Genomic DNA, 22,696 nt, shown 5'->3' with positions numbered 1-22,696 from the left:
ATTATCTTTAGAAGCCAACACCTCTGAGTGTTGCTCTACTGGTTCCCTGGTACTACAGGAAACGGTAATGGCAAAGGGGCCATCGATGGGGTCCAGAGTGCATGGTGAAGGAATCCGGAATCGGACAGTTCCTGAAGTGTGGGTTTATGTAAAAGGCATTAGCTGCTAATTTCACTTCAGCAGAGTGATAAGTGTTCACTTTCTTCTTTGCAGGTAACATGTTCTGTAGGCATTTTCAGAAAGGTTACGCTTTAAGATAATTTAATTTAGTCACTGAATAGTCACCCCATCACAAACCACAAGTCCTCAGTCAGTAAAAAGCAAAGTTTGTGCAAGTTTTTTTTTGTATATAACTGTTTAAAATTTCTTAGTAAGTTTGTCAGACATATTTTGTTGGTGAGTGTTGGAAATTTTAAAGTGCAGTAACTTTTAGCTGAGAACAATTATTTCAGGAAGATTTAGCATGCAGTGGTAGAATTTAAATGTGTTATGAGCTGCATCAGTCAAAAAAAAAAAAGAAACTTCTATGATTCCCAGAACTCAATCCCCAGAGTACAGCATACTGTGCCTTTGTTGGTCGTGTACATTGTCAGTCATACAGTGTTTAGTGATAGTCTCCAGTTATCTTTGTGTCAACTCTCTCTTGAGACTGTTATATTCAAAACACAGCAGTAAGAAAAACTTCCCAAGGCAACGTAAGATGTTGCCACTGGCATCTCTTTGCAGGTTAAAAAAAAATTAATATACGTTTTGCTTGTTAAAATGTAGTATTTGCTATGTATCCTTACAAAGTAAACAACCTGTCAGCCCTGTGAGTTATTCTATGATGCCTCTTCAGGCAAGAGAGGAGCATTCTAAATCCAGTCCTGATCAACTATTGCATATCAACCTCTGCTTGTTTACAGCAGTTTGGAGAGTACTTTAAAATGTCAGCATCCATGTCCAATTTGGGTTACACCAGCCCATATATTTGCACATCATCAAAAAGTGCAAGATTACAAGCTGCAATTAACGTGTTGCGTAAAGTTGAGCAAAACACAAAAGCACCAAGTTGATTAAACATACTCTAAGTTGCAACAGCTCTTTTGAAACTAGCCATAGTTGCCAGATCCAGACCTGGTCATGATGTACACAGCATAATTACAATTATGAAAGGCTGCTGAATACAAATGGAAACCCTAACAATTATTAAATCTTCAAAAAAATTAGCAGGTATTATTTGCTTTCTATTGGCCTGTTAAAGTGGAACTTCACCACCATCTTTATTCCTTCCCCCTCCCTCTTCCATGCCATCATCTTGAAATTTCTGGCATGTGCGCAGATGCGCCGCCGGTCTCTGGCAGGTCTGCACAAACGTTGTGCAGGCGCAGATGTACAGTACACTGCCTGGGATAGCTGTGACTTGGCAATCCCAGGAGGCAGCAGGACCTGGTCTAGGCCAAAAAGCAGGAAGTGCTGCCTTGCAACACAGAAAATACCCAAAGGTACTTATTCAAATTTTTAATTACATTTTTGTTGGGGGGGGGGCAGGGACCAAAAAGAAAAAAAATGTATTATAAGGGATTAGGTCTTATTTTAATTATACCATTAAACATGTTTTAAAGCGGTGTTGTACTCACATTTTCAACATCCTAAGCCAATCTTTCTGCCATAGATGTACACTTGACCCTTAAAAAAAAAATCAGATCGCCGTAATTACCTTTTAATTGCGATTCTAAAAGTAACTTTCGGGCTCTCTTCCCGTGGGAGTAGGTGTGGTTATCACCTTTCCCCGGCTCCGCAAAGTCCCCTGGGAGCTTTCTCACATTCTATCACTGAGCATGCGTGGGATCGAGCGGGGAATGATGGGAACAGTTTCAAATGCCCACAAGCAAAATGGAAACGGCCGGGAGGAATTTTTAAAAGTTAAACTCGCGGACCAAATCGGCAAGCCAGGGAAAAAAAAAAGTGAGTGCTAGACTAATAGTATAATCAGATATCAATGACACCAAAAAAAATAAATGATAGGTCAGCGGAATCCTGCTTTAACCACTTTCAGACCGGACCAATTTGCTGGTCAAAGACCAGACCACTTTTTGAGATTCGGCACTGCGTCGCTTTAACTGACAATTGCGCGGTCGTGCGACGTGGCTCCCAAACAAAATTAACGTCCTTTTTTTCCCACAAATAGAGCTTTCTTTTGGTGGTATTTGATCACCCCTGCGGTTTTTATTTTTTGCGCTATAAACAAAAATAGAGCGATAATTTAGAAAAAAACGCATTATTTTTTACTTTTTGTAATAATAAATATCCCCCAAAAATATATAAAAAAACATTTTTTTCCCTCAATTTAGGCCGATACGTATTCTTCTACATATTTTTGGTAAAATAAATCGCAATAAGCGATTGATTGGTTTGCGCAAAAGTTATAGCGTTTACAAAATAGGGATAGTTTTATAGCATTTTTATTAATAATTTTTTATTATTTTTTTTTTACTAGTAATGGCGGCGATCTGCGATTTTTATTGTGACTGCGACATTGTGGGGGACCCATCGGACATTTTTGACACATTTTTGGGACCATTGTCATTTATACAGTAATCACTGCTATATAAATGCAGTGATTCCTGTGTAAATGACACTGTTAGTGAAACTAACTAACTAACTGTGGGGGGGTTGGGCTTTCATTTAGTGTACACTGATCTCTGCTCCAATCACATGGAGCAGAGATCAGCGTCACTAGTTGCTAAGCAGAATGGAAAAATGTTGTTTATACAGCATTTCCTCCATTCGGCCGCTCCGTGAGACGATCGCGGGGATGCCCGCGGCGATCGAGTCCGCGGGTCCCGCGACCGGACTCACGGGGGTCCCGACCAGCGCGGGAGCGCGCCGCCGGCGGCGCGCTCCCGATGGCACGGCGGCAACGAATATTGGACGTACATGTACGCCAATATGCCTGCCCGTGCCATTCTGTCGACGTACATCGTCGTGCGCTGGTCGGGAAGTGGTTAAATAAAAAGAAGTTCCTGGATGGCCGCACGTCAGAGAAATGGTATCTTTATTGGTCAATAAAATCCAAATGCAGTCGCATATCAAATATAACGTGTTTTGTTATAGCTGTGTGATAAATGTAAAACATATCTGTTGATCCAGCCATTAATCCAGTGGTTTCCTCTGCACTCTACAGTGTTCTCTAAAAAATGTTATCAGGAAGTGTTAGAACTGCAAAAAACATCCATCTATCTGATGTAAATGAAGGTACTTTTTAGTCCTAAAACACTTGAGTCCTGGGTGACATCACTGCACCTCCATAGATACAATACAGTGAAGCGTTGTCACCCTAGGACAAGAGAAATTGTGCAACAGGCATGAAATAATAGGGGAAAACTAAAGTAAAAAAGCCAGAAAAAAAGCCCATCTATGGACTGGTAAACTTCAACATGTTAAAGCATTGTTGCTGTGCTTATCTTCGCTAAAGCGTATCTATCTCCTGGCTTGAATTTTTATCTGTGATATTCATCACTCTTAAGCTTTATTTCTTCTGCTGTGTTAAGTGAAATTAATGAAAATCCCCAAATTCAAGACCCTCTAGTAATGAATGTGGAAGGTGAGCATAACTGGGAATTTGTAGCACTCAACTTCATGCAAACATACCACATTTCTATAATGGAAAAAAGGGGCTACATTTGGTGACTACATTTAGGGAAAAACTGCACCCCCCTCTCTGACCATTACAAGAGAGGTCTTTAACTGATTTTGGATGGGCGATTATGAAGCTTGTTCATTGACCAAACCTATAAGATATCACTTCATTGCAACTCCCTAGCTAACTAGCGAGAAAGTGACGCCCATTATGCTAAGTGATTCCTATACTTTGGTGATTCTGCCAACTTTGATTTGCCAACCCTACTAAGGTTGCTAGTTCCAGAATGTGTGGCAAAATTAGAAGTTCTGGCTGGGAGCAATGGAATCGGGACCAAATTCCACTTAAGAAAAATTAATGCAGAGCCCCAGCAGGAGTTCTGAACTTTATTAATCATCATTTTATAACACTAAAAAGACAGCAAATGACTTGTGTGCTGCTACAAATTGCAGTGCTGCACTTGATAGATGTTCTCCAGATAGTAAATAATTGGGCTAATTTTATGGGTGCAAAGTAGAACTATAGACACAACTTTTTTTTCATTTTGGATTGAGCAAGGGAGGGTTATAACCCTTTTCAGATTTTTTTCGCCATCTGTGTCCCATTGCAGAGATTTCCCTTTACTTCCCATCCCATAAGCAAACAGGAAGTGAGAGGAAATACCTGCAAATTTAGGGAATCTCTTGTGGAACCCCAGATCACCAGAACTAATGTCCCCATTGGAAGATTTTCCCTCTATTACTTTTCTGGGGACAACCCAAAATAATCGATTTCTTTTAATGGTTCAGCTCAATGGACATGTGTTTTGTTTTTTTCCAAACTAACACGACGTCTGCTTAACATCTAATGAGATTAAAGTATTCTTTGGTTCGTGAATGCAATTTGAATGTTCGCATTGCCTGAAAAAAACGTATATGCATGATTTAAGAAGGAACTTAAACTGTTAGGATAGAAGCCACACAAATGTAATTTTGATATTGAAGGTGTAAACTATTCTCAATTTGGCTTCATTATTTTTAGCCGTGACTGAGAACAAATGTGCAAAACCAGTGGTGGTGACTCTTCACTGGCTACATGCTTGTTCCAATTGATTTATTATAAGTGAGGCATCAAGGGTGACAGTTGCAGCTGTGGAGCTTGCAATATAAAACAAAAGTCAGTAACGACAACTCCAATATGTCTCTTTCCTCGTTTCTTCCTTTAATAAATACTACTGGCAAAAGCTAGACTAGATTATTTATGCACCAGTTGCCCCCACAGTCTGGTAGTTTTGCTAACAGAATTTCTATTCAAAGTATACAATCGACTTTCCATATACAGCTAGATTTTTTTTTCTTTGACCATATGCAGTAAACCTTTTGATTCAACCATTTCACAGTTATTGTTATTACAATGCTGTATTTATCTTACCAATAAAAAGGAATATAAGAAAGACTTATGGCTTTACCATTGTTTTTATAGCATTAAACTGGCAGAATTTTTGGGGGGGATTTTTTACAGCTTAAAGCAGAACTAAACCCTCCGATCCCTTAGAGCCAAGGAAGCTTCCATCTTAGCCTCTGTGTGATCTGCGGCTGCCATCGTGCTGCACATTTCATCAGCTCTGACACCAACCATATCATGGTTTGACAGTTAGATTGACCACTACCTTAAGCACTCTACTGTAAGCCCCCGTACACATGGTCGGACATTCCAACAACAAAATCCGTCAGATTTTTTCCGAAACTGGTGTTGCATACACACGGTCGGACAAAGTTGTCGGAAAATCCGATCGTTCGTAGCGTGATGACATTATTTCGTTATGACGGGACTACGTTCAGGCTAGTAGCCAATAGCTTTGGTCTAGGAATTTGATCTGAGCATGCGTGGCACTTTGTCCAATCGTAATTCTCTACAAACAATCGGACAAAGTCCAATCTGATCATGTTGTCGGAAAATGTTATATCCAGCTCTCAAACTTTGTTGGTCGGACATTCCGGCAGAAAAAGTCAGATGAAGCCCACACACGGTCGGATTATCCGACAATGCAGTCAGATCAGACACTTTCCGACAGAATGTCCTACCGTGTGTACAAGGGCTTAGGCCTCGTTCACACTATACAGGCAGAAAAACTGATGGAAAAAACAGGCAGATTCCACTTGCAGATGAGTTTTTATGTGCGTTTCTGTGAATTTTATACAAAATATGCATGTGGTACGAGTGTTATGGTGTGAACAGGCCACATAGAGAACAATTGTTTTCTTTGTGTACCTGCAGAAAAACTCATCTTTGCACATAGTATGAATGAGGCCTAACTGTTATTATTCAAGGCATGTGTTAAATGTAACTGTTTTTTGAAACCATTAAATCAGTGGGATTAGTTTTGCTTTAACATGTTATACCATCTCATACTGTTTGGTTCTGGAACTTGACATTCCTGGGAAGCTGAAGAAGAGGGTGGGTGTAGGTGCAGAAGTTGCAAAGGGCTGTCTTATTGTTACCTATTTTTTCTTATAAAGTTACTATGCTGGTTAACTTTTTTTTTTTTTTTTGGTGTCCATGTTTTCACTAATGCCCTCTGACATGCTGTGTGTCGCTGTACTTTATTAATTCATATTTAACTGCAGTTTTGTTGCATCTGCTTAAAAGGTAACGAAATACCGTTGTTGCATTAGCATAATGCTAAGACTTATTACCGCTATTTGTCATGAAATATTCAGTAGGTACATTTACATTCCTATTGAATGCATTGACCAGAAAGGCTATCGCTGTTAGGCGGCCTGTTAAAGATTTTATATGTCATTAAACAAAATTGGGACAGGGAAAAGTGTTAAATTATGCTTGTGGTCTCATTTTTATCTTGTGGCTGCTGAAAAAGTGTTTTACTGAGTGAGAACGACCATGCAGCTTTTGAGACAAATAATAGCAACTAAACAATATACTGAACATTAGATTCTATTTAGGCTGACCATATATTACCATATTTTCTTTAGGCTTTGTTCAACTGTATGTTGTGGTTAAGTGTGGTAACACAAAGTGTTGTAGCACACCAAGCACATGGTGTATTTTAGTGACATTTACTTTGGATGGCAACCCACCACACCTCCATAACGCTGCAGGTGCATTTTTCAGATCATTATGGTGCATTGGCAGTTCATTTAAACAAATGGGGCTGCCTTAAAGTGATTGTAAAGTCTCTTCTTTTTTTTTCAATAAAAATAACAAACATGTTATTCTTACCTACTCTGTTGCAGTGGATTTGCACAGAGCAGCCTGGATCCTCCTTTTCTGTGCTCCTGGTCTCTACCTCCTAGTGAGTGCCCCCACAGCAAACTGCTTGCTATGGGGGCACCCAAGCTGAGTCACAGCTCCCTGTGTCCGTTCAGATACAAAGCTGTGGCCTGGCCCCGCCCCCTCTCTCTCCTGATTGGCTGACTGGCTTTGACCAATGGCACAGTTGCTGTGTCTCAGCCAATAAGGAGGGAGAGTCTTAGATGGCAGAGACAGTTATAGACATCGTCGGACAGAGTTGGGGCTCCAGTAAGTATTAGTGGGTTTGAGGGGGTTGTTGCACACAGAAGGCTTTTTATCTTAATACACAGAATGCATTAAAATGGATGTAAACCCTCACATATACCCAGTCAAGTGAACAGCCTCAGATGATACACAGAGGTGAAACAAATCTCCCTACATAAATTTTACATGTATATCTGCGGTCTTCAGTTGGGAGTGAAGTCTGGGCATACAGCCAAGACAGCAAGACAACTGATTGGAGGAAAGGCAACCCCCCCCCCCCCCGCATAGGCAAAGACTTTCAGAGCTGTTCTGTGAATAGTTCAGCACTCTGCTAATCTACCTTCCCGACACAAATTTCAGACTGGTTTTATCACAGTTGTCAGAGGACTTGTCAGAAGATATCGGGCTGATAACAGAAGAATGGAGCAGGAGAAAGCCACGAGACTTGGGCCTCATGTACACTGCTGCTGGTAAATGGACGTTTAGGAGCAGTTGCCTCTGAACTCTCCTCTAGGTTATCTTATCAGTACATGTACACGGGGTCATTTATAGTTTGTAGGCAGTTTAGAAGCATTTTTTGGAATGGCAATAAATTTGTTCAGGACCGATGTTCAGAGGCATTTAAAACGCCAAATGCGTGTAACAACAGCTTGTAAACATGGTAACAGTGTTTAGTTTACAGATGTTTTTAATTTTTTTTAAAAAAGCACTCCAAACGCAGCTAAATGCGGCATTTAAACGCAGCTCAACAGACATTTTTAAATGTTGGATTCTAGCTGTCAAGTTAAAGGGTTTGTAAAGCTTTGTGTTTTTTCCACCTTGCACTCTCCGGCCCCCCGAGACCCCGTTTTACTTACCTGAGCCCCGAATCTCCATGGGCGCGATCCCGCTTTGCTTTCCCCCAGCTCTTGTGGGCTTTTCATTGGATGATAGCAGCGCAGCCTGAAGCCAACCGCCTCCCATCTGAAGCCAACCCTGCCATAATAGACTGATCGGTGGCTACAGCTCTTTGGCTGCAGCCGCTATTCTCAGAATATTGTGCTTTTGACAGAAGTCGATCAAATATTCAAATTCTGTTGAGCAAGGGAAGCCACACACTGATCAAAGTTTGGTGGGTCTAGGGGAAATCATCTAAATTTCCTTCAGCGTGACTTGGTCATGGAATAAATCAATTTATACCATCTAATTGTAATAGTAACTTATTATTTTTATAGATTGTCTTTTATACATTTCTCAAGTTGCTTCTTATGTTTGTGGTCGAGGAGGGCAGGGGTAAACTGTATTCCACTACATGATCGGTATTAGCCGAATCTATAAAACAAAAAACAAACAACATTCCTCATTATTTTTTACAAAAGGTATGCTTTGTCCTTTGTATACTATATATATTATATAATGTACTGTCAATATGTGAAGTAAGGCATAGGGAAGCTCTTAAGGTCTACCATTGCTCAGCACAGGAGCGTTACTTGGTCACCAGCTGAGAGGAGCCATTCTCAGAAAGCAGAGATGTGGTAAAGCGAATGAGGTCAGAGACGCATAATCATTCTGACAGGCCATTTCACTTTACATTTAATGCATTTTTGAACACAGTAGGGATTATTTAGTGACAGTTGATGCCTGTTTACCCATTTTTCCAGCTGAATGTAAAGGAATGTGTTCCATGATCTAACTTACTAGCAGTGCCACAGGTTTTGTGTTTAACTTAGTCTGTCGAATGCATTGAAATGCTGAATGGAAGAGACTGCGCCCTTTCATATAAAGGTGCCACCTTGTTTGAAAGTGTTGATGTACAGGAGCCATGCAGAAATAATTTGGGATTTCTGATTTGGTTACCATAGGGCAGTGATGGCGAACCTTGGCACCCCAGATGTTTTGGAACTACATTTCCCATGATGCTCTGGCACTCTGCAGTGTAGTGGAGCATCATGGGAAATGTAGTTCCAAAACATCTGGGGCGCCAAGGTTTGCCATCACTGCCATAGGGTAAAACAAATAATTTCACATAGTTTTAATACTGGTCATATACTGTTTTATTTTTGTTCTTTATAAAAACAAAGAAAAAAAGTAGAATGAAAAACATTGGGGGGGGGGGGGGGGGGGATGAAGTATTAATGTTCTGATGAACTAGGCAGCATGTTGATGCATGTAAGCAATTTGATGTGTTGAAATCAGAAAAAATGGGCACCACAGTTTGTTGTTTATGGGGCTGCATAGCTGCAGACCAGTAAGGGTGCCTGGGCTGACCGGTGTCCATGGCCAAAAGTGCCTACAATGGGCATGTGAGCATCATAACTGGACCGCAAAATAATGGAAGACGGTAGCCTGGTCTGATGAATCACATTTTCCTTTAAATCATTTGGATGGCTGGGGGTGTGTACATCACTTACTTTGGGAGGAGATGGCACCAGGATACTGTATGTGAAGGAGACAAGCTGGCAGAGGCAGAGGCAGTGTGATGCTTTGGGCAATGTTCTGCTGGGAAATCTTGGGTCCTGCCATTCATGTGGGTGTTAATTTGACATGTACCACCTACCTAAACATTGTTGCTGACCAAGTACACCCTTTCATGGAAATGGTATTCCCTGATGGCAGTGGCCTCTTTCAACAGGATAGTGCTCCCTGCCACACTACAAAAATGGTTCAAGAATTTTTGAAGGAACACGAGAACAAGTTTGAGGTGTTGACTTGGCCTCCAAATTTTCAAGATCTCGGTCCATTCGAGCATCTGTGCATGGAGGCCCCACCTTGCAACTCACAGGACTTAAAGGATCTGCTGCTGTGGGCTTGGTGCCAGATAACACAGCATACCTCTAGTGGTGTTCCTGCCTCAATGGGCCAGGGTTGTGTTTTTATTTAGCAAAAGTGGGACCTACTCAATATTAGGTGGGTGGTCATAAAGTTATGGCTGACCAGTGTAAAATTTCTTAAGTACTTTACTGTGATTTCTGCAAGCGTTGGCTCATGGAGTATTGCGCAGGGATTAGGAATGCTGGGACTTGCACATACTGTATAATGAAGATATGCTTGCAGTACTACTAAGGTATATACTTTGACTTGAGGCCTGGCAGTAGGTGAAGTAGATATGCACAAACATATATGACACACATGTGACACAGGAACATGTAGTTTTTCAGACATAATAGGTATGCTAATTGGTGTGCTGGGAAATGTTGTTTTACAGGGGCACCTGGGAGATATGTTTCATAATTCTCTGTGAGGTGAACTAGAAGCAATACAATGGGAAGGGCTTCAAATTTAAAATGAATAATTGGATACAAAATTAAGCACTATGTACAGATATTCTTTGCTTTTAGGCCGGGTTCACACTGGTACGACACAACAGTAGTACCACTTTGGATCAGACTTTGCCCTTGGACTTGAAGTCTGACATGTGTCATATTTAAATGAATCGGGATCAGACTTTGATCCCTGACAATACCAGGCAGTGTGTCTGGTATGAATCTTTAGGGGAACTCCATGCACAATGTAAAAAAAAAAAAAAAAGCCATGGGTTCCCCCTCCAAGAGCATACCAGGCCCTTCGGTCTGGTATGGATTTTCAGGGGAACCCCCACTCTGAAAAAAAACAGCGTTGGATCAAAGTCGGACCAAAGTAGTGCAGGGAGCATTTTCAAAGTCGGACTGACATGTGTCGGACCTGTTAAGACGGCTCCCATAGGAAAATATTGATTTTCACACATCATGCGACACGAGCTCCCAATGTCGGAGCGCTTGCCGTACCAGTGTGAACCTGGCCTTTAAGTACTTGTACAAGTCTTACTAATGGCTACATTCACATACCAAGCATCATCTCAGGCTGTGTATCATCTAGCTTGCTTTAAAACTCTGGCAGGCAGGTTTTACACCATAGTTCGGGTACTTCAACACTTTGCAAAATGATTCTTTATGCCACATGGATGGCATGTTGCTTTATACAGTGTGGGCAGAGTATTAGTATGTGTGTCTTTTCCACATGGTTTTCACTTTCATACAGATGCTTGTGCAAAAAATTTTATTGGTGCATTTGATCAGTGACTTAATGAATTGTTTGAAAGTACTTAAAAATTTCATGTTAGAATGAATATAATTTCCCAAACAAAAACCACATTTACTGTTGGAATTTCTTTTAAGAAAATTTTCTATCCTGCTACTTTGATTTGATTTTGTCACAATGGTTGGAAATTTGACCCTACTAATTAAAAGAGACTTGGGCGAATGTTCTGAAATCAATTTTATTTCAATCAAAATTCTACTCGTATACGGCCAGCTTTCGGTGTCTGTAAGTCCTGTTTTTTGCCTGCAAGCATGATGTCTTTGCAGATTGTATGATTTTGTTTACACGGCTCATAGTGGCCTCTCAGGTGCACCAGCACCCCGAGCCCTAACCTTTGCTTTAATAGTCATTTTGATTTTGCAGATTGATACAGCTTTGTCTAATGTTAGATCAGGATCAGTTGGCAGCTTTTCTTTCAAAGTAGGTTTGGTAATGCTGAAAACAATTTTATCTCTAACCATGAGTTCTTTGATGTCTTTAATCAGTCTTTGGCTTTCAGCTTCCGCTCAGTCAGAATTTTGTCTTTGCATCCAGTGTCTGACCCCGGGTGCGTCCAAACTGATATCTCTCCAAAACACTTTTTCTTGGGATTGCAGTGCTTCATTATTCTGCCAACAGTTCTTTCATGGCTAGTGCTTAGGGTTTTCATACACTATATTCATGTTCCAGCCATTCTCTGAAGGCTATTTGTAGTACTTTACCACAGGCTTTTGCAGGATCATGTCATATCCTGATGCATTCATTGTGTTGAGTTAAAATGCTAGTGCCCATGTTCATTCTGGGCACGCTGCTCATATGGTTCATTGACTCCTAAAGGCAATGACTAGAAAGTCCATTCCAGATGGATTGACTGCAGCCAAATTCAGGCAGGGCATCGGTGCAACATAATCTCCTGTGCACAGATCCTAATGCCAATACACAACTGTGAATAATTCTATTTTAAGGTGATAATTTTATGTTTAGATATGTCCTCTTTGTATAACAGATATATCTAATCATATTATTTATCTGACCATCCTCCTACTAGATAAGACATTGAGACTGCAGACAACAACATCCATTGGAACATGCTGCAAATGGCAGCACAGTGCCAAAGGGGCTACTTAGATGTTTTATGGAACAATGACACAATTAAACAACAGACTGACTTTACACGTTAATGCACACAAACTCTTAATTGTAATCTAGAACAATGCAATTCCTCAATCCCCATTAAGAACACCGAGGGTAATCTGTAACAATGAAATGTTTGAGACCCTTGGTCATGCTGTATCGAGCATGTAATGGTGTTAGCAACTGTGAAGCAAACAGCTAATGCAGACAGTGTACTGTAAACATTCCACGTAACAGGAAAAGTGAACTAGTTGAAAGATTCAGATATACCATATGTTTTTTTTAAATTGTACCTGGAATGAAAGAACATCCAGGAGTACACCTGCTTTATCTGAAGCGTTGCTTATTAGTTCTAATGAAGTGTTTTTACAGAATATTCATGGAGCTCTGTTTATGGCACACTCTTGAGTACATTTACTGTTTGTCAGAAGTGCAAACTAGTGAACATATGAGGCTTTAAGACAGGCCATCTGTTAGTCTTAGACTCTTGGATGACGGTCAAACTGCTTTAAAAATAAGCGCATCTGACTGCAAGGGGCAGCAAACATGGTTTTCATTCAACCATCATAAAGAAATAAAAATATAACTGCATTGAATACATTTTAATTTTTCTGTTACGGTTAGCCTTTTTGAGGCCAGGAATCGAAAAACAATGATATTTTTAAAGTATTCAGCAGTTGTTGTTACCTGTACATTGTATGTGTACTTATTGTATTCATTTATACAATGTGCACATGGTTTGCTACAGTTTCTATTGCCACCCCTGACCAGTATAGGTGTTTTTTTGGTATATGTGAAGAAAACTAAGTATCAAGTATGTCCCTGATATAAACCAGCGCTCAGAACTGAGGGTCATATCTCTCCCCTGTTTGAAAGAGTCAGGAAAACGTAACTTTCATTGGCATTGTGGCCTCAAGATACCAGAGCCTACTTCTACCCCCCCCCCCCCCCCCCTGTTTTTGTGTGATTTTTCTACCAAAAGGATTGGCTTCAGTGATTTTAAAAATAGCAATATCAATCATATTGGTAGATATGGCATCTAGTTAAAAAGGGCTAAATGTTGCATCATAAATGGCAGTAGCAGAGTCACTTCAGTGCAAACATTAGTCCTCAAACTGTTTTCAGTGGTCTGACTGTGTTTTTAATGTATGTAATGTCAGTATGTCATGGGTGCTAAGCAAAATGATCTTTGACCATAGATTTTAGAAATGGCACCCTTTACTAATCCTAGGTATATGGAAGGAATGGTATAATGTAGTAGTCAGTTTGTCCATACAATAGAGATTGTAAAGCCAGGGGACTCGTATTACTGAGCTATAAAGGGGAGATCTGCCACCTCTTTATGGAAGCTGTAATTTTCCTACCACTGTAGAACTCAAGATTGATATGTGACTACCCTATCTTCCTGCATAGAACTTCAATTTCAATTTTTATTCTGGTGAATATAAAAACTAGAAGTATATTAACAGATAAAGCATGCTACAAGAGCTTTTTGTGGATTGACCTAATTATTTAAGGAATTTAAACTGACATGATGAGCCTTATGCCTCAAGAATGTCACTGTTTCCCAGTGGCTGAATTTTAGTTAAGCTATAAAATGTCTTTATGTGTATATGACTGACAAGTATATTTAGATTAAGAAACAATGTTTTTCTTTTCTTTACTTGCCATTTATAACCATTCTAAAAGAATAGCAATGGCAAGAAAAGATGCTCTATGGAACAATAAGTCTGTGCATCAGGCTCTGTGTAATGTCAGATAGACTAAGCCCAATTTTGTTGCCATCGCTGTTACCCCATGTTTGGAATCTTATCATTAAGCAACTGCTGTCTTGTCAACTTTACCCATGTTACTTCACATATCCGGAGAGAGAGAGATATAATTTTGCCCCTGTTCAAATCATTAGTAAGACCTCATCTGGAATATGCAGTTCAGTTTTGGGCACCAGTTCTTAAAAAGGATATTGGGGAACTGGAGACAGTGCAGAGAAGGGCAACCAAACTGATAAGAGGCATGGAGGAGCTCAGCTATGAGGAAAGATTAGAGGAACTGAATGTATTCACTCTTGATAAGAGGAGATTAAGGGGGGATATGATCAACATGTACAACTATATAAGGGGTCCATATAGTGTTGAGTTATTCACTTTACAGTCAACAAAGAGGATAAGGGGGCACTCTTTATGTCTAGAGGAAAAGATTTAATCTCCAAATACAGAAAGGTTTCTTCACAGTAAGAGCTGTGAAAATGTGGAATAGAATCCCTGCAGAGGTGGTTCTGGCCAGCTCAGTAGATTGCTTTAAGAAAGACCTGGATTATTTCCTAAGTGTACATAATATAACTGGGTACTAAACCTTTATAGGTAATGTTGATCCGGGGAAAATCAGATTGCCTCTCGGGGGGGGGGGGGGGGGGGATCAGGAAGAAAAAAAAATTGGATCATGCTTTGCTGGGGTTTTTTGCCTTCCTCTGGATCAACTGTGGGTATAGAATTTGGTATATGGGATTGTATGATATTATATATATATATTTTTTTTTTGTGGTTAAACTTGATGGACTTGTGTCTTTTTTCAACCTGACTATGTAACTATATCATTGTCCTTGCGTAGAAGCATAGAAGAGTAATACCAGAGAAAAGACTAAATGGTACATCAAGCTGCCCCCCATATAATTTCTTTTTTTCTTTTGTTTGTCTGAGTATAGATCTATATTTGTCCAACCATGTTTGGATCCACTTACATTTGACTGATTCACTGCTTCTGCTGGATGTCTGTTCCAAGCATAAACTACTCTCTCTGCAGTGACCTGAACCTTGCACATGTGCCTCTACAACAGTTAAATAATTAGGCTCTTGTCTTTCTGCAGTGGCCATCCTTTTCTGCTTATTGTCCAACCCACTATTTTAATGGGCCCATCTTATTCATTGAAACCCACATCTAGATCTCTAAGCATTATGTCCACCTTTAATTTAAGCCATGTCAAATACATGGAAGTTAATGACTTATAGTTGTTGTCTATGCACAAAAAAGTGACCTTATGCTGAAAATGATATGTAAACATAAAAATATTGATCTCCTTTTGGAGGTCTACAGTGAGCCTGATAAATTAACAATATAATAAATGGCAGGCATGTTTCTATGAGCATGCCTTGCTTCTGTAATGTTCTGGAGAGCAGAGTTCCCATTGAGCACTTCATTATCAGATTTAGAGCCACATACCATTCTGTTATTGACCTCCCTGTTACAATCAATGCTGTAGCCACATAGCTTTCAGGTGCTGTATTTAGCTTGCAGCCTGTGTCTTCCCCATCTCGTGTTGATTGTACATTATCTTTTAAATGACATCAGCTAAATGAGTATGGATTAGTCTTGCATAACTGGTCTTTGCTAAAAGTTCAGGTTACAAATTTGCTTTCATTCTTTCCTTATTGCTTGTCAGGTCAGGAAAATTAGCTTTTTTTCTAAATATCCTAATTTATATGGCATTCCATCCCTTTCTCTACACTGGATCGCCTCTCTATTCATGCCTACACAGAACCATGCATTTTATATTGAGGCACATAATTCCATTTTATGTATAGGTTTTAAATTGTAACCTTAAAGGGAAAGTGAAGTGTATTCTAATGCCCAGTACACACGATTAGATTTTCCCACAAATGTTGAATGTGAGCTTGTTGGCGAAAGTCTGACCATGTGTACGCTCCATCGAATATTTGTCAGACTTTGCACCAACAAATGTTGGCTAGCAGGTTCTTAAATGTTCCACCAACAAATTTTTGTTGTCAGACTTTCTGATCGTGCGTACACAAGTCCGTCGCACAAAATTTCACGCATGCTCGGCATCAAGAACAAGCCGGAAGCGATCGGTCTTGTAAAACTAGCGTTTGTAATGGAGATATCGCATGACTATTGATCTTCTTTTTTTATTGGCTTGCCGTACATCTTGTACGTCACTACATTCGTAATTATTGGGCAACATTTGTGTGATTGTGTGTATGCAAGACAAGTTGGAGCCTACAACCTTCAAACAAAATTCCATGGTTTTGTTGTCAGAAAGTCCGATCGTGTGTACGAGGCATAACGGAATACATATATTGTTATTGTAGTGTATGGGGCTCATTTACATTTTGCTGTGTGTTAATGTATTGCGTTAGGGTAGACCATTTTTAGTTCAGTGGGCTGAACAAGAAAAGTGTAACGGATTGCTCCAAGGAGGAATATCAATGACCTGACAATCCAAACAAAAAAGAAAAACGTTATGGCTTTACATATACTTTGATATTTGTGTATTTTGAAATCTGTTATATTAAAGTGGAGTTTCAGATGAACAGCTAAATACATAGTGAACATTACATATTCTGTATAGGAACCAATTTACGTGACAAAATATTAGTAGTTTTCTTCAGCTACACGTATTATTTACAGTACACACCTTTGACACATCGCAAAGTAAAGATATTGACACCTCCTATTCACTGCCATATCCCTGAAACCTCTTGTGTCACCTGTTGGGCTCATTAGACCACAAATGGGCATCATCACTTTGCTCGGGCCCCCTTGTACTGTCCTTCTCATTAAGGAAGCTACATTAGCAGAATTTTAAAGTACATTTTAATTAGATTAGAATGAATACATAACAAGGGTGCTTTCATCTCTTCATCTGTAAAATTCCTGCAATCCCATGAAAACAAGTTAGGATGGGAGGGACTGTACTGTGGCCTGTATCTAGTGGCTGACCGACTGGCATAGAAAAGGACATACAGGAGGGCGCAAACACCTTGTGCATTACCACAGACATATTTATTCCAAGAAGCAAGACCAATGAATACTCAGTAAAAATTAATAGGCATAAAACACTAATACTTCAGCAGAACATGTGCCCATATGCCCATCATAGTACCAAAACCGATTGGATCACTGACACGTTTCGGGGGACAGATCCCCCTTCCTCAGAGCGTTCTGCTAAAGCATTGATGTTTTATGCCTATTGATTTTTACTGTCTGAGTATCTATTTGTCTTGCGTGTTAGAATAAATCTGTCTATGGTAATGCACAAGGTGATTGCACCCTCCTGTGTGTTTTTTGCAGTTTGTTAAAGATTCCCCAGTCTGAGGAGGGCTGCACTCCAAAGAAGCATTGCGCTTTGGAGCACTGCGAAAAAAAAAAAACGAATTTAGCTCTAGAGTGTGTTTTTGGATAGGAGAACATGCTAGCTGCTTTCTCCGGTCCTTTTGAAAACCCTGCCCAGTAATTCTACATGAAGTATTTAATTGTAATATAATCTATTTTTTAATACAACCCCTTGAAAATGACTTTTGACAGAGAAGCAGTTAACATTACCCCATACAGTAAAGCTGTCAGATAACCACTGTCTCTGAGTGCTCATGTGCACTAGTTCCTTGTCTTTTTTTGTCATTTACAAGAGATCTGCTGACAAACAGACCTGTTCACAAACCAAAACATGCAAAAAAATGACAAGCATTAGTTACAGCACCCTTAAAAGAAGATTTTACGAATGAGAAGAAGCAGCAGGTGAAAGTGCAGACATCCACGTGCATATAGTACAGGTTCTGATACATTGTACAGTGCTGTCATCCTAATACGTTTCATACTGTAGGGGTTGGAGGATGGCAAGCAGCATATTGGAGAGTGTAGAATGGAGAAAACGTCTATGGTGATGCTGATTTATAGTAATCTATTCGCAGCAAAAATACATATATGGTATAAGAAGCATTGTTAATATAGGGAGACAATATAGTGACAATACAAATCGATACAAGCGGGACTAGAGTGCCCTGCTTGTGAGAGCTAACAATCTAAAAGGAAGATTCAAGTGAGACTAATTAGTAGATTTTCATATGAATGTTTGTACAAACATTTGTATGAATGTTTGCATGAAAATTCTTTTGTATAATCAATGACTCGATGAATGTTAATCAAAAAGTACCTCAATCTCCTTTTTGTTTTTACCATTTGATTTTGAAATGAATTGACTTTGCTGAATGAAGACCACATTCACTGTTTCAAATACATTTTTTTGGGGAATTTCTTTTTTTCATCCTGCTCCTTCAAATTTTCCCATTGCTACATTTGGATTGCCGATTTGACCTCGCTAATGATTAGAAAAGCGAAGGTTCTTAAAACTAGAAAGTTTTAATGAAATTCTACTGGTTTATAACAAACTTTAGGGCTGGGCTGATGGAAAAAGAAAGAGTACAGTTTATAGAGGCAGGATAGGCCTCCATGAAGAGATGGGCTATTAGCAACTGCAAGAGCAGACAGAGAAGATAGTCAAACGGATTGGAGCTAGAAGTTTGAGGATGGGAGAGGCTCTGGAGCAGGGTTGACAACTGTCTGTAAATTTATTAAAAGTTGGCAACCCTGCTGTAGATAAAGCAAGAGAGCAAGTGACAAAGGAGCTAGAAAGGAGGAGGTCTTGGGAGAACCAACAGTATGGTTATAATTTTGAGCCAAGTTTGGTGATGAAGCTTGGGGCAGCATCGTGACTGGTTTTGTGTGTTGTTAGTATTTAGAATTTTGATAGAGCTTTGTACCCTAGTTAGAGATTTCTCATAACAGATTGTTCCGGTGATGAAAGTAAAAACTTGACAGAGGTTCTAATTTTTCCCTGCTTTATCCAGATGTGAAAAAATGGGCTGATTTGACACATTGTGGTTGGTTTACTAGAACCGAAGAGTACAAAATCTGGTGCAGCTCTGCATAGAAACCAATTTGCTTCCAGGTTTATTTTGTCAAAGTTTAATTGAACAAGCTAACCTTAGAATCTGATTGGCTACCAGGCACAGCTGCAATCTTGCTTACAGACATTTTCTATTCTGAATCCAAATTTTCTACAATAAAAAATATATAGTATATCTTAAACCTTCTTTTTTTATGTGCAAGTCTAAAATATTTACTTTATTATTACCAATAATTGCCTGGCCAAAAAATCCTTCTATTTTAACATTGGTATATGTTATTTTAGTAGTAAATGTGTAGAAATCTTCTGAGCTCACTACCACTTTGACGAAGCACACATTAGAAAGTAGTAGTTTGCCTAAATGGGGTCATTGCACCCCACGAGACAGAGCCCTCTGAATGGAAGGTTCATTAGTTAACTATTTCCTCAAGACAATTTTCATTGCAGACATGCCATTACAGTGATGAAGTGTCATTTATCAGCTTTTGGGCAGATAATATATAATTTATTCATGCAGATAAGTATAGCATGTTTAAAGTGAGCCTGACATGAACATATAATACTAATCAAAAAAACACAAGAGCAAGTATCAAATGCTTCTTGCACATATTGGAATCAAATGGGGCTCCCTTACTGCACCAAATAACATTTCCTGCAACCAGTACCCTATTCTTACTATGCACACTGGCTGATATGTAACAAGATAATTAGGATCACATTCTATGGGGCCTGTTCCCACCAATGTGTCTGTCTTCAGTGGAAAAAAATTGACTTTATTTTTTGCCAATGTCTGTTTTTTTTTATTTAGAATTGAGTTTTTAGTTAACATGGGGGTTATGTGTACTGATCTTCCTGATTTACCGGTAAAGACGAGACTGGCAATATCACAGGTCAGATCCAGTGTAGAAGCTATGGCAGCAGCGGGTGGAGGGGGATACACCAGTATGTTAAGTTTGCAGAAGTAATTGAAAGGTTTGCAGGACCCAGATCCCATCAGTAGTTATTGTAGAGGCCAAACAAGCTCCCAGCTGCTTTGGTAACTGAGCTTGTTTTAACCCTTTGATTGTCATTTCAGAGAGTACAGCCATGGCATAGCAATATGTCCTTGGCAGTAAAAGAGGTTAACGGCCAAGGACATATTAAGCCTACAGGCTTATATTCAGTAAAGCTGTGGTCCTACAATGATGTACATAGTGAAGTAATCCAAAGATGCTGATCAAATTTATTTATTTTTGCTAATCTGTTAACCATGATCTAACTGGATGATGGGTGTTACTGCACGTTACATATAATCATTATTGACTGCACTATTGAAAAACCCAGAACATTTAAATGTATAATTTCTTTTAAGCTTACAGAACTGCAGACTTTTTGTTTTTGGATATGTTATGCTGCCATTTCCCCCCTATATCATATCACTGAGGGCCATTTGGCAGCCCTCCAGGGGACTTTGTGCTCAAATGTGCTCTACTCCTACAGTAGCCAGTGGGATGTTATTTATTTATTTATTTTTTAGCGGATCTAGAAAAATTACCATATGCAATTGAAAAGATAAAAAAAAAAATATATATATATATATATATATATATATATATATATATATATATATATATATTATAAAAATCTCTGCCTCTCACACACAGACACATGTAATAGTATCCATCAGTGGGGTGCAACAGAAACCGAGTATCCACTTTCAGTATGGTTATGCTGCTAAAAGCTGTTTTCTGGTTGCTATAGGTTATTACACCAGCATAGGTGCTTTTATGAAGGCAACGAGCTGTAAATTGAAGTCTGTTGTTGGTTACTTCCCTGCAATGTGTTACTTTATAAATCTGCATAGCTTTCCCTTCCAGTGGCCTGTATACCATCCCTGTTTGTTTGGTGTCTCTGGCACTGAAAAGGTTATTGCCAAAATGAGCATGTGTTGCCATTGAGCTGTTTGGAATCCAGCCGGATCTGCTCAGGCATTTCTAGGGTTATAAACACACATCTCTGCCAATTTCTTTTCTCTTGGCAAAGGAACGGTCTTCAGTTGTAGAGAACAAAGGATACAATACGGTAAACGGCCTGAAGGTGATGGAGAGGTTTTTTTTTTCATTGCAGCGGCCAGAGAAAAAAAAAATCCCCCAGGGTAGACTTTCTCCCCTTCCTGTTGCTACTTATTTTTCTCCTCCTCTCAGTGTAGATTGAAATCCTGGTGGCAGACCTAGTCTGCTACGAGGAAAGAAAAAAAAAATCTGATCTGTGTTCGTGTCAGCATCAGTACAAAGAAGTCTGTGTCATATTGGCAGCCATTCCTTGCGAGGGTTTTTTCCTTCATTTGTGTCCTTTCTTTTCAATGTTTTTTTCCTCCTTTTTTTTTTTTTTTTTGCAATAAATGAGAGGCTTTTATGTAGCGCTCTTCATAAACGGTACTGAGTAGGAGGGTATGGGCACACTTTCTATTATTGCTCCCCTCATGCATTTCTCCTTTCTTCGTCTTTTCAGAACCACACGTTGAGCCAGCACACACAGTGAGCCGGTGGCACTACAGGACTCCTCTCCGCAGAAGACTTGACGGAGGCACAGTGGGATAAACCATTTGAACATTACATCCAATCAAAGTGTCATTTGCAACCCAGATGTAAAACTCTAATGATTTGGCCATGAGGCGCTGCTATTATAAGCAGCTGGAAATGAATATTAATGGGAGAGATTAAAAGTATTTCATGCTCAGTATTTTATTGTCCTGCTTCTTACTAGTGTTCTTTAGAGCTTCTGACTGAATTTATAGTGTTAGAATAATCAGTTCCAATGATGTTGTCTTTTGTTGCTTATTGTATTATATTGATAGTTCAGAGCTTGAAGTGTTATTTCTTTCTTTCTTTCTTTCTTTCTTTCTTTCTTTCTTTTTTTTTTATTTTTATAATTTTTTTTTTTTTTCATTTTGCATTATTTACCTACTATATTTTTTTTTACTTGTGTGTTTTTTGTGATGTGATGGATTGACAGCTGTCTATTCCATTTTATTCTTTTGTTTTCTTTTTTTACTTAAATAAGAAAACTAATTTTGATTGGATTTGTCAGTTCACAGAGGAAAGTTTAATGAATATAGTCAGCAACTGGATGGTCTACTTTTTAAATGTGACTTTATCTGATTTGCAATGACTAAAGTACAGTTCAATAAAGGAGATTATGTTTAAAACAAAGTCTTGTCTTAAATAGTTCTTGCATTAACTAGTTCAAGTTTCTACATATCCTGTCGTCCCCTATGGTGTCTAGATATCCTCTTTATTTTTTGAATGCAGCGTTTTGTCACACCTCATTCTGTTGTGACATTACAAAATTTATACTAGCACACATAGACATTTGTTTAAAAGTAAACTATAGTCTCTGTACATTTTCCTTATATGTCAGTGCAGCAAGTTTAACACTTACCCTCTCCCAGAATGGCTGCTAAACCACATTTAGTTGTACCCACTCTGCCAAAATGTTCTTTTATTTGGGCTCAGCCCTTCCCATACATATGCACTGTGTGAGCCATTTATTCTGATAAAATACATAATTTGCTGTTTCCAGCAGTGTAGAGGAGCCTTTGCGTAGGAATGAATGAAGCTCATGCTGGACATTTGCATGAGGATCATGGCCCAGCTGTAAGAGCTTAAAGCATGAGGCCTGGAGGCCATGGGAGGAGGGGATTGATACCTAAGGTAAGTGTAGGATAAGTATAC

At 39.2% G+C, this 22,696-nt stretch overlaps 1 protein-coding gene across 3 annotated transcripts in view; it reads left to right on the top strand.

Annotated features, from left to right (window-relative positions):
* ZNF423 (zinc finger protein 423) overlaps positions 1-22,174 on the top strand; it is a 368,232-nt gene extending 346,058 nt beyond the window's left edge. For all 3 annotated transcript variants that reach the window (XM_077458278.1, XM_077458270.1, XM_077458286.1), the window contains exon 8: positions 21,474-22,174. In XM_077458278.1, coding sequence (XP_077314404.1) covers positions 21,474-21,503 — 30 coding nt within the window. In that variant the 3' untranslated portion in view covers positions 21,504-22,174. The remainder of the gene's footprint in view (positions 1-21,473) is intronic.
* The last annotated feature ends 522 nt before the right edge of the window (positions 22,175-22,696 follow it).

This window comes from Lithobates pipiens, unplaced genomic scaffold (assembly GCF_037356315.1).
Source record: "Lithobates pipiens isolate NorthernLeopardFrog02 unplaced genomic scaffold, aLitPip1_a1.2 Scaffold_10, whole genome shotgun sequence".
NCBI classification, from domain to species: Eukaryota; Metazoa; Chordata; class Amphibia; order Anura; family Ranidae; genus Lithobates; species Lithobates pipiens.
The sequence above is the reverse complement of the archived record's forward strand: the minus strand, read 5'-3'. Positions and strand labels throughout refer to the sequence as shown.